Consider the following 13,333-nt stretch of genomic DNA (forward strand, 5'->3'; position numbering starts at 1 on the left):
AGCAGGACAGATTTGATGTTGCTAGAGCTTTGTAAGAACTTTTGAGCGTTTTGTGTTTTCATGATGATGATAATGATGATTTATAAATTTGCTGTAGGTTTTAAGTTGGGATGATCTGGTCACTGCAACACCCATATTCCATATTATGAGCCTTTCATCATTTTAACACTTGTCAACCCATTCAACACCTTTTCAAACAGAACACTGGTGCGAAATGTTCATATAAAAAGAAAGTGGCAAATCAGGTTTAATAAAAACTTTCTTCTGACAGAAATGACGAGTGAAGTGTTTTTACTTTCCAAAAAAAGTGTATTTAGTTTTCAGAAAAACAAGACTTTAAATATCATTAAAATTAGTAGTAATTCCCGAGTAATTATCCTTAAAAACTGCAGACCCAATACTGCCTACTTCCACACCTTTATTGGGGATGCCCGATCCGTTTCGCGCCTGAGATCGGGTACTGACAGCGTGCATGGAAATCCTGGAGGGAGTGCATGATAAAATATGAACAAGCATTGTGTTACTTAAACATTTTCTTTTTTATTTTTAATGTAAACTCCACAGCTGAATACAGAAAAACATAAATAATTGTAGAATCATTTGCATTATACAAAAACCTGGTATTTCACTGGCCTTATAGGCGTGACAGAAAGTCCACTTTCAGTAGAATTGCACATATATTGTTTAATCTGGTATGTGGTTATGCTGTATGTTGATATCTGTATCCGAAAAAAGGTTTATTGTTCTACTTCCTGCTGCAGCGCCTTTTCAATGGACACATGTTGCCCTTTCAAAACCAGTTACATTTAAATTTACTTATCAAAGTATATGCCGCAACAAATTCCGTCTACAGTCTATGGTTAAATTTATTTTGCAATATGAATTGCGGATGGCGGATGGTCTTCCCAGACCTGGAGTAAAGCATTCGCTAAATCCTGGACAGTCTGTGGTGCAAAGTTCCCTTGGTCTCACAAGGGGACTGAGGATCTCATCTTGGTTCCTAATGGCAGTCACATGGAGGGCTGTGTCACCCCACACCATTACTGACCCACTGCCAAGCTGCTCATGCTGGAGGATGTTTCAGGCAGCAGAACGTTCTCCACGGCGTCTCCAGACTCTGTCACGTCTGTCACATGTGCTCAGTGTGAACCTGCTTTCAGGTGTGAAGAGCACAGGTTTAATTTAGCCATTCGTTGTGTTCTCTCGCAACTGCCAGTTGCCGAACTGCCAGTGCTCCTCCTGTTCCTCCTTGCACAAAGATGGAGTTAGCAGCCTTGCTGTTGGGTTGTTGCTGTCCTACAGCCTCCCCCACGTCTCCTGATATGCTGACCTGTCTTCTGGTAGCACCTCCATGCTCTGGACACAGTAAACCTTCTTGCCACAACTCGCATTGATGTGCATCCTACCTGAGCCACTTGTGTGGGTTGTAGACGCCGTCTCCTGCTACCACCAGAGTGAAAGCACCGCCAGCATTCAAAAGGGACCAAAACATCATCCATAAAGCATAGCAACCATAGAAGTGGTCTGTGGTCACCACCTGCAGAACCATGCCTTTATTGGGGATGTCCTATAATTTCCGCCTGTTGTCTATTCCATTTTCACAACAGCATGTGAAGAGTTACATTGTGTTGTTGAGCAGTGTTTTGAGCAGTGTAGTAGCCCCATTACACCTAATCATTAACCAATCAGCTTAATTTGGCTTCCTAACGACATTCAATCAGCATAAAAAAGACATCAAGGAACAGGTCACTTGAACAGAAGAGAGGTGCCTAGAACCCATAAGCAGCACATCAGAGCCCAAATAAGGTTTGCCCGTCAACAGGTAAAGGTTAGTTTTAGAAGTCTGTGCTTTGGTCTGATGAGACTAAACTGGAACTGTTTGGGCACATGGATGCTGGTTATGTTTGGTGAAGAAAGGTAGAGGAATTCCCACAGTTAAACATGGTGGTGGCAGCATCATGCTGTGGGGCTGTTTTGCAGCCTCAGGCACAGGGAGCCTTGTTCAGGTGCATGGCATCATAAAAAAAGAAAATTCCGTTTACATTTTGATGGAGAATATGCAAAAATCTGCTTGTAGTCTAGGCTTAGGTCGTCACTGCGTTTTCCAACACGACAATGACCCAAAAAAAATTAGGCCAAAAGTTCCTCAAGGATACCAAATCCTGGAGTTGCCTGCACAGATATTGAGGATCTGTGGTTGAATGTCCATGATCGGAAACCATGCAATTTGGACCAGCTAGAACAATATGCAATGGTTGAATGGGCAAAAAGCAGACCTGTGCCAACCCATTAAATACCAACTCTAAAAGACTGGTGTCAGTTGTGACTCACAAAGGGTACACTGTTGACAGGGAGCTAATCATTTTAGATATCTCATTTTTGTCCTCTCTTGTTTCAACTCAGTATATCAATAGAACATCCTAATTTAATTTAGTGGACATTGTTATTTATAGAGTATTTATTTCTAAAATAACAATTTCTGTTATTCTGGTAATTTTTATGGAGAAATCAAAAGCGTTTAATTTCATAAGTGGGGGTAATAATTTTGGCAAATGTGGCAATCAGGGTTACTTCTTACTTTTATATTCATTTGACAATGCAATACAATTTCACAATGACTGTTTAATGAAAACTTTTTCTTTTTTCACACTACTTTTACAGTCAGTTTCAGTATGTATTTAACACATGCTAAATTGTTTGTCTATTGTATTGGCCTGTGACACATTAGGCCAACCAGAAAAGTGCAATACTAACAAGCAAATCATTCCAACAGTCTTTTTGGGAGGTTAAACTCATCCAACAGTGTTTACTGTGGCAGTCATGCTTTCTTACATATTACCATAAACTCAGTTTTACTCATTTACATTTACATTTACGGCATTTGGCAGACGCCCTTATCCAGAGCGACTTACAACAAGCTTTCAAGTTATTTTATTCAATTTCTTCCTTTAATGTTATGATTAAAAGTAAATGTTGGGCCAATTATATACATACCTGAATGATGGATAAGTTTCTCCGCATTTGCAGTGTATATATGTGTGTATATATGGGCAGGTCCTGGCATGTCGATTAAAAGATGCACTCTGATTTGACGAATTTGCTCCAAGGTTGACCATGATTGGTCCACTTCTTCACACAAGCTAGACAGTGGTAAAGCATTTTACGGCTCTAGCTACCCCACTTCCCCTACATTCATAGAAATCTATGGGGTCACAGCGGTTCATTGTACAACAGCGCCACCTTATGGTACAATTCGAATCAAAAGGCACAAAAGAGACTCTTCTTCAATCAAAGCCACTCTGAGAAAATGAAGAGAAGATTCAAACTGCATAAAAAAAACAAATGCTCAAATGCTCATTACCAAATGAAACTATAAAAAAGTAATAACCAAAAACTGCACATAACTGCACATAACACATAGACGTTGTTTACAATTATCCATCAAAAGCTTTTGTAAATATAAGAAAACAAGTTTAAGAAATGTCCAATTACTCCAAGAACATTATTAAAATATTAATAAACTTTTAATGTACATACAAACATTTAAAGCAATATACATAATTACATGTATAAAAAGTGGGTAGAATACAGAGTGTGAAAAACTCTCTCTCTATACAAACAAAAGCACTGTATTCAAACCACTCCAACTTGATGTTACCTGGCAGAAAGAGGCATGGCACAATAGAGGTTAAGAGGATGAACAGTTTCTAATTTATTAACACCGGTAAATTATTATTGCAGTTACATGTGAATATTATATGTAAAAAGGTACCAATGTTACAGAGAAAACTAAAATGGAAAGAAAGAGTAAGGAAGGAGAGAGAGAGAGAGAGAGAGAGAGAGAGAAAAGCTAGGAGAAAAATGGGAGAAAAGACTCGGAAGCCGGAAGCAAGAAAGCCCAGTCCCTTTCCCACATGTGAACAGATCTTTTATACACCTGGCCTACAGGAAGTTGTCACAGACCAATCAGAACTAGTTGCTTCTGACGTAAGGCCCCGGTGCCTCGCGTCTGGTGAAGACAAAGAGAGTGGGCGGTCCCGTCTCTTCTTACAGACGACCGCTATGCAAAACAAAAGCGTAGAAAGGCCATGGTCCTGTGACACCCCATCTTGCATTATTAAAACAAACTCCACTAGTGCAAAAACTAGTTCCCAAGTGAATGGGCATTTCTAAAGAAGTGGACCAATCACGGTCAGCCTTGCAGCAAAAAATCAGAACGCATCCTTTAATCGACATGCGAGGACATGCCTATATATATACACGTGCATATAGATTAGGAATACTACATATACTACAAAAGTAAAAATTGTGCTCCTTCCTTGTGGCACATGTCGTTGTGTCACCATGTTCTGTGCTGCAGTGTTTCACAATGACTCACTTCACTTTCACTTTTTCACCAGCCGGAAGTGATGCCTGTTTTTTGGCTGATATTCCTTTTCTTCCCACCATTCTGATGCTCGGGTTGGACTTGTCAAGAACGGGTGTACCTAATAAAGTGGCCCATATTATACTCTCTGTAAAGTTCACTATTAATCTACTGACTGTGAGTCGCTCTGGATGCTGTAAATGTAAATGAGAAGCATTAATACAGTTAATGTCTGGTGGGGCAGGAACCCAGAAGAGCCACTTATTCATTTTTCAACTGGTTATGTTTCATATCTCATCAGCTTTCTCACACACATCCACATATTCAAAAATTGCTGTTGCTATTCCACATTCAGTGTTCATTCAGTATTACTAAAAGTATATAGTTGTGTTTAACAGAAATTTTGAAATATAGATTGAAATATTATGTTTATTGCTTCCAGATTTGACTGAATGTCCAGTTTTGGAAATATAATCTTCTGTTTTGGCAGTCAGTGGGAAAACTAAAAGGCTTCAGTATGTTAAACTGTCGATTCTCCCCTGAACAGGAAATTGGCAAATTCATAACAGATTTTGATCAGTGATTTGCAGTGTGACAGTTTCAGCTGTTTAGGAGGGAGATGGCGAGGGGGAAGAAGCTGTTCCTGTGTCGGGTGGTCCTGGTCTGCAGGCTTCTACAACATCTGCCAGAGGGCAGTAGATAAAAAAGTCTGTGTTCAGGGTGTGAGAGATCTGAGATGATTTTCCCTGCTCTTTTCCTAGATCTGGAGAGGTACAAGTCCTGGCAACTTTTGAGTTAACACCGGAAATCTTTAGTAATTTTGTGGACTTTTTTTGCACGCATGTGGACTAGTCTCTTCTATATTCTATACAGTATGTCTAAATCTGGTCAATAAACACATAATAAAGTAGACTACATACAACGGAATAATAATCATATTATGTTAAGTGATGCCTTTTTGTATTAATTAAATGTTATTCTTACACTAAAACATTTGGCCAATCATTTGAGTCTGCTGAATCAGTTTATATTTAAATAAAAAATTATTTAAACCACAAAACCATCAAAACGTTTGTGGTTTAAATATGTCTTCAAAATGTACAAACTCGCAATCACTGTCATTGCCGTTGTCGCCGCATGGTGCCGATAGAGCAAGTACATCAAATCTGTACTCTGTTTGTGTAGAAGAAATTTGACGAGCCAATCAGTGTCGGTGTTGGAATTCTGTCACCACCGCTGACCAATCATCAACCACGTTCTTCAGCAATCAACACCAACGTTTCCAAGATGGTGCTCGAAAGTACAATGGTCTGGTAAGAAGCCGATAGATAAACGTTATGTTTTTTATCCGCTCGTTTTACTGGGTCGTAGTTGGGAGCGGAGAGTGGACGAAACTCTTGAAGCCGGGTCAACTGTGTCGTGTGCGGCGACATGAAAATCCTGGATAGAGGATGAAGTGTTCCGCCGTCTCCTGCATGGCGTTTCCCTGAGTCATTAGCAGGCTAGCCGGTTAGCTGCGCTGCCTGGCATTCTTTGTTGAATGCGAAGTTTATTTTTTGACTAAAATGCAAAAAACCCCACATATTTAAAGTTAATCTCAAGTACACAGCCGAACGAATCCTCTCTTGTTTTATTTCGTCTTGCAGCTTAAAAACTAGCTTTTGTGTTGTTTTGCTGCTAAACTCTCTGCTAACACGCAGTTGTTGTCCAAAGGAAACATTATTATTAATAATATTATGGGATTTATCCTGATAAAACGTACGAGAGCGTTTTCATAAAAGTTACCACTCCGATGTCAACTTTAATCAGCAGATATAACCGCAGACGCGCCGCGATTTCTTATCGTATATTTTATAACTTTAAGTTTACATATACATTTTTACACGTCGTCATGTCTCGTATCGTCACGTCGCCTTGTTTCGTGTCGTCTTGTATCGTCTTGTAGTCGTCACGTCTCGTGTCGTATCGCATCATTTACAGAATTTCACATGTACATTTACAGCATTTATCAGACACCCTTATCCAGAGCTACTTACAATCAGTAGTTACAGGGACAGTCCCCCTGGAGACACTCAGGGTTAAGTGTCTTGCTCAGCGACACAATGGTAGTAAGTTGGATTTGAACCTGGGTCTTCTGGTTCATAGGCGAGTGTGTTACCCACTAGGCTACTACCACCTGACGACAGGATACGTGTGGTCTTGTGTTGTATCGTGTCGTCGCGTCACCTTGTCTCATATGCTGTCAGGTTTTAAGGCTTTAGCGCTGGTTATGAAGTAATGTGTTGTGAATGAAAGTTTGTATAAACGGAGGAACAGAATCCGTCGGATGTTAACGTGACTGTGTTTTACAGTGTGGACAACAGCGAGTACATGCGGAACGGAGACTTCCTGCCCACCAGACTACAGGCGCAGCAGGACGCCGTGAATATTGTCTGTCACTCGAAGACCCGCAGCAACCCAGAGAACAACGTGGGTCTCATCACAATGGCGAAGTGAGCTTATGTTTTATGATTTTTTTTTTTTTTTTTTTTGAAGGGGAATTCTTTAGTTAATTTCAACTGCTCCTCAAGTTTAGCGTGTTTATCTGTGGTAACTGCCCTGCATTCGTTTATGAGATGGAATGGATTACTCTCTAAATTTGTCAACCTTCAACTACTTTTGAAATATCTGCCGGTTCTGAGTCACGGTGTTGGGTTCAGTAACACGAGGCTTGTTTTTGTGGCCGTATCATCAAGTCTCAGACTTGAACCAGACAGAAGATCAGAAGATTCTCAAGCAATGAAAGACGCTGCACATCTTATTTTTGTGTTAATACTCTACATGTTGTAACGGTGTGACTTTGGGGCGCTCCCCTTTTGCCCTGAAGGTGGGACTGATACTCTCGCGAGGAGGCGATGAAGGAAGCAGAAGTCAAGAACATCTCTTCCAGTTAGTCAGCCCTGATTTCTCTCAGTAACGCTCCGTGTGTGTCCTGTTCTCTTTTTGTAGTCGTGTGTAAGCTAGTTCGGGTTTGTGTCATAAATAAACGTGCTCCACGCCTCTGGGACGTGACCGACCTATATGGATGTGAGTCTTATTTAGCCACCGGCTGCTACACCATTTTGGTGAGTTCACCGTACATTCCAGGCAGGACTGAGCATTACAATGTCAAGAAAATAAAAAATGTTTTTACTGTGGGTGTTCTGACGTATCATTTACATTCACATTCATGCCATTTATCAGCCGCTCTTATTTAGAGCGACTTTCCTCGATCGTGCCTCGCTATGATAAACCGAGTATTTATCCCGACTGTCCTGTAACATTAGCATTGACAGGGAAGTAAATTGTCAGGTTCATGCTGCGTATCTTCTTCCAGCTGTGAGACCCACAGAGAACCTCAGACGTTCTCTGGACCATGCAAATTATTCCCGTCTGGTACAAGACTATTAGTTTCACGGTTTTAACATTTCACATTTTGTTACCAGTGGGAATGTGTGCCATCATTGGGACAATGTTGCTTCAATATTCCACCAATCTCACAACAGTTCTGTTCTAGTTGCTGATATCAGGCATCATGTGGCGATGATGACAACTGCTGCCTCATACCTTTCTGTCCTTCCAACTTTGGAGTTTTGGCTGCGCATTCTTCTGGAATTGCTGTAGCTGTTTTGTTTTGTTTTTCATTTTTGGAGAGATTGCGTTGGTTTGGACACTTTATGGAGGATAGAGCTACCAGGCAGGAGGAAAAGACGAATGTCTAGTATGTGGTTTGTGTGGAAGAGCACAATGAAGAGGACGTGGGGGAAATGGAGCCGGTTGCACCATAGATTCTAACTTCCAGCACAAAGTCACACACATCCACCCCTTATTCTGTTTACTTTTTAGTGATTCTGCAGCCATGTTAAAACTCCTATCTTGTGCTTTTGTGTGCAGCAACTGCGAGGTATTGACCACCTTGACACCAGACACGGGTCGCATCCTGTCCAAGCTGCATGCAGTCCAGCCTCGTGGAAAAATCAGCTTCTGTACCGGAATACGGGTGGCTCACGTGAGTTGAGCTCCTGAATACTTCCTTTCCTGAGACTGGTGTATGCTTGTTTTAAAAGACCATTTTTTGTTTTGCTTATCTTGGTCGTCCAATTAGAAGTAAGCAGCATAATGAGGTTGTGCTGAACTCAAATTAAAACCTTTTCTGTTTTTATTCTCATGCTTGCAGCTTGCCCTGAAGCACAGGCAGGGGAAGAATCACAAAATGAGAATCATCGCCTTTGTTGGCAGCCCAGTGGAGGACAATGAGAAAGATGTGAGTTCTTTAGTCTTGTATTCTTCTGTGGCACTGGTGACGTAATCATTGCAATAGTTTTTGCTTTAACTTTCTCCCTTTTACCTCATAGCTTGTGAAGCTGGCAAAACGTTTGAAGAAAGAGAAGGTCAATGTGGATATAATAAACTTTGGAGAAGAGGTGAAGTAAAGTATATTCTTTCTTTAATTGGATTAGGTCATGAGTTACGTGAAAGTGATTAGTTGTCACATGTGACACAGCATCTAGTGCACACAACAAAATGTCCTCTGCTTTTAACCATCACCCTTGGTGAGCAATGGGCAGCATGACAGGCGCCCGGGGAGCAGTGTGGTACAAGAGGAGAGCAGTGATTTGCTCAGTGGCACCTTGGCAGCTCGGGATTCGAACCAGCAACATTCTGATTACGAGTCAGCTTCCTTACCCGCTAGGCCACCAATGTTGCCTGTTTAGGTTTTAGGTTTAATTGTTAAAGGTCCCATGAAATGAAAATGTGATTGTGAGATTATTTAATATTAATACGAGTTCTAGCCTGTCTATGGTCCTGCAGCTGCTAGAAATGGTGATAGGTGTAAAGAGTGCTTTGGTCGTTCTGCTCCGCCTTTCAGAAAGCGGCAGCTCAGACAGTCGGATCTGGAATTTGACGTCATAAGGGGAAAGGTTACCTCCCGTTTCTCATGTTTTTTCTACCCAGAAATTTTCTCCACTGACCATCATGGCTTCTAACCATGCGAAGCATTGCAGTTGCTTGGTGATTGAATGTAAAAATTAGTTTTTTTTTTTGTTTTTTTTTATTAAAAAGATAGTATTTTTTATTTATATTTTTTATTAAATATATATAGCTCCGTCACACAAATAATTAAACCAGTGGGTTTAATTATTTTCCTGGGAATACAGACACAACTTCCTATCTTCACCGAACAATATTGTTGTCGGACTGAATAAAAGTGGCTGTAATTTTGCTGAATTTCGGAAAAGGGGAAATTTTCAAAAAAGCAGAAAGATTCATGTCAGGGTACCTTTAAAAAGTTAGTCTTTGTTGAGTTGGCCTTCTCTGTTAACATGAACCCCATCTGCTTGCAGGAGGTGAACACGGAAAAGCTGACTTCCTTTGTGAACACACTTAATGGGAAGGAGGGGACTGGCTCCCACCTGGTGACTGTCCCTCCGGGCCCAAGTCTGGCTGATGCCCTGCTCTCCTCGCCTATCCTGGCCGGCGAGGGTGGCACCATGATGGGCCTGGGCGCCAGCGACTTTGAATTTGGAGTGGATCCAAGCGCAGACCCGGAACTGGCACTGGTGATTATCGTTGGGAGACATGGGATTATGTCCCGTACTGGAAACCGAAAGGGTTCCAGAAACCAGTACCTGTGAAACCAGTACCTGATAATTCTGCTCAGCAGGGACTTTGTAGACCCGAGGTGTGCCGTTGACCTCATTTAATATTTTGTTCAGCTTTTGAGCTATCTGCGTAAGTTTTTAATTATTACCCCAAAAGCACCAATTTTTTTAATGATTAATATTTTTTTTTTTTAATTAAAGCACTGATGTCTAAAACAGGTTTGTAATTTACATCTGCTGGTGCTTTGAACAAGTTTTATTATGAGGTCAGACACCTAATGCGTACAAAGGATTGGGGATAAGATAGGATCATGTTTTCAGGTTATAAGATTGATTTATTTCAGTTTTTATAGTAGCAAGTGGCCCTTTCTAGTTTTAATTTAATTCCTGCTCATGTCCTTGACCTCACTCTGTATAGCACTTTGAAAATAGTACTGCATATGCTATATTTACTTAGAATATGTCAATTTGGCTCTGGCAGCTTCTGTAATGATATAAGCCTCTCTTTCTTGTTCAGGCTCTTCGTGTCTCCATGGAGGAGCAGAGGCAGAGACAGGAAGAGGAGGCTCGTCGGGCAGCAGCAGCCTCGGCGGCAGAAGCTGGCATTCCTGCCCTTAGTGCTGATGGTGGACCATTTACTTTAAATAGTGTCCCCTGTTGTCCCTTTACGTGACCATGTCATCCTGTGATGAAAAGTCTGTTCATATTTGTCCATCTGACCATCAGAGTCTGAAGATGCCCTGTTGAAGATGTCCGTGCCTCAGCCGGAGACTGGTGTGGCAGCCCTGCCAGACTTCAACAGTATGACCGAGGAGGAGCAAATTGCCTACGCCATGCAGATGTCCCTGGCTGGAGGAGGTCTGTCTGTTTCAAAATGCATCCTGCTGTATTTATACTGGTGGACAAAAACTTTGTCGGGTCAGATCTCATCATGTTTGGATATGACCTTATTCAATAGATTTTTCCATCCAAGCATGTGGCCCTAAAAAGTTGTTCTTTCTAGTCTTTGGAGAGCCAAATCTATGTGAAATCAGTGTAGATAGTGCTGTTTTCTGACGAGACCTGGTGAACTGACTTGCTGATAATCGCATACAGGCTTTGGTGAGTCAGTACCAATGGATGTGGGAGCACCTATGGACACCACTGAGTCAGCCAAGGTACTTTTGCCCTTTTCTGATTTAATTCAGTCCTTCTGAGACGTTAACATGAATATTTTTTTATCATTTCATTTTCTCGTTTTCAATAACACTACTTCAAATGCGATATTTGCATTTATGTTCTTTTTTACTTATTCAGGAGGAGGATGACTATGATGTGATGCAGGACCCAGAGTTCCTCCAAAGTGTTCTAGAGAACCTGCCTGGTGTAGATCCCAACAACGAAGCCATCCGGAACGCCATGGGATCTCTGGCCTCCCAGGCTGGAGCCAAGCCTCCAGAGGGGAAAAAGGACAACGAGAAAAAGAAATGATGTCCTGAGGCACACAAATGACTAGAAGATATACAAACAGATCTACAATGTTCAAAAGGACACAATCTATAAAAAAAAGAAATAGTGGACGAATGTGTAACCAGACTTACAGTATGAACTGATATCTGTAATCTAAGGGTGAAAATATGACATTCTGTGATATCCTACATAAACGCTCATGTAAAAATGCCATACTCTTTCCCTCTGATACGGTGGCTCCTAAATACCCTTGTTTCTTTTTTTTTCTATTGCAAATAAAAGGACATGGTGAGTGAGATTGGTAAACCTGTCTCTGTGTTTTTTGTAATGAATTAATGTTTGGGGTTCAATTGCATGTAGTAGTGCAGTATTGCATTACAGGGCTGTAAATGGAAGTGCACCCTCCTATATCAATACAATACTACCTAGCTACACTCCTGCACACCCTCTCAGATCTGCAAATGAAATGAGACTGAAAATTCCCTCTTCACGTGGTCTCTGATCCTAATGAATTCTGTTCTCCTTGTTGTCCCTGGCTGGTGGAACAACTTGCCCTGCTCCATTCGACTAAGAAGCAGTTGAAAACCCACTTGTTCAAAAAGTATTTCAGACAAATCTAACACTTACACACGCACATGCACACACACTGCCCAAAATAAAAAAAAAAAATGTTTTTTCTTCGTCTAGCACTAATTTCCGAGCATGTTCTTTTTCTTACAAGTTAGGCCTTATCAGGGCGCTTAGTTTTGTAAACTCAAAATCTATAGAAATCGAACGAGAATTGCTGTTGTCTTCCTCCTGTAAGTCGCTTTGGATGAAATTGTCTGCAAAATAAAGTAAAGTATTGTTTGTTCACTCAGTTTCTCATTATCTAACTTGTAATCAAGAAATTTGACACTGACAACTGATGCTTTACTCAAACCTTTTATTATTTGGCTAAATGAAAAATAAAGTTGATGTAGGTGCATTTTTATTAAGAAATATACTTAAGTAATACACCATATACAGTGCCTCACATGTTGCAGCTTTATTCCAATTTTTTTTCCAAATTTTTTTTTTTAAAAATTCACAATTCTTCACACAACACACAATAATGATAATGTGAAAAAAGTTTTATTTATTAAAAAAATTAATTCACAGCCTCAATACTTTTGCAGGAGGAGTGTCCTTGTGGCTCAGGTTAGGGCTTCTGGAGAGATTGAGTGGACAGATTGATGGACAGATGGTTTTGTTCTGAGTACTGAGTGCTGCTTTCAATTTGGATCTTACCTGCATTCCATTATCTGTATTCAAACACCATCACCTCCTCAGGCTGTGATCGATTTGTGTTGTGTAGCAGCGCGTGAAGTAAAACATCGATTATTGGGGTCCTGGGGTGTGCGCTGGTACAAGAGGGGCAGTGGTGGCCTAGCGGGTAAGAAAGCGGACCCGGAAGGTTGCCTGATCAAATCCCGAACTTTCTGGGTGCCCACTGCTCACTAAGGGTGATGGTGTTGGTGTGTGCTGTGCTGTGTATCACAATGTCAATCACTTCACTTTCAGTATGAAGATGGTAATGCCATCACCCACGTTTTAAGTTTGGACGTTTGACTAGGATGGTGCTGCTTACCATGGGGAAAGTGTCTCAGGACAGAGCGAGAATATAAATGTTGCTCAGCATGCTCCCGGAGATGACTCTTTATTCACTGATGTTCAGTGTGTTTCCCCTGAAAGAGAAAAAGGAAAAAATTAAATGCACTGCTACTGTTGTACAGCGTAGCCCGGGTTTGGGATGGTCGGCAAGAAATACACTGTCACCTGCGTCCCCAATGGTTGTACAGCATATTTTTTAGCTGATAATTTGCGACAGGACTCACTATGTTAGAGAGAAATGCTGAAATTGGAGCTGAACATTTCA

The 13,333-nt window shown here is 41.1% G+C and overlaps 1 protein-coding gene across 1 annotated transcript; it reads left to right on the forward strand.

The window, feature by feature from the left end:
• The first annotated feature begins 5,561 nt into the window (after window positions 1–5,561).
• Window positions 5,562–11,742, forward strand: psmd4a (proteasome 26S subunit ubiquitin receptor, non-ATPase 4a). Its single transcript, XM_028964024.1, has 10 exons — window positions 5,562–5,679; window positions 6,718–6,858; window positions 8,279–8,393; window positions 8,562–8,648; window positions 8,740–8,808; window positions 9,730–9,945; window positions 10,505–10,613; window positions 10,714–10,845; window positions 11,083–11,144; window positions 11,284–11,742. The coding sequence occupies exons 1-10, from the start codon at window positions 5,654–5,656 to the stop codon at window positions 11,455–11,457; spliced, it is 1,131 nt and encodes a 376-aa protein (XP_028819857.1). The 5' UTR covers window positions 5,562–5,653; the 3' UTR covers window positions 11,458–11,742.
• The last annotated feature ends 1,591 nt before the right edge of the window (window positions 11,743–13,333 follow it).

Source organism: Denticeps clupeoides, chromosome 20, assembly GCF_900700375.1.
Source record: "Denticeps clupeoides chromosome 20, fDenClu1.1, whole genome shotgun sequence".
NCBI classification, from domain to species: Eukaryota; Metazoa; Chordata; class Actinopteri; order Clupeiformes; family Denticipitidae; genus Denticeps; species Denticeps clupeoides.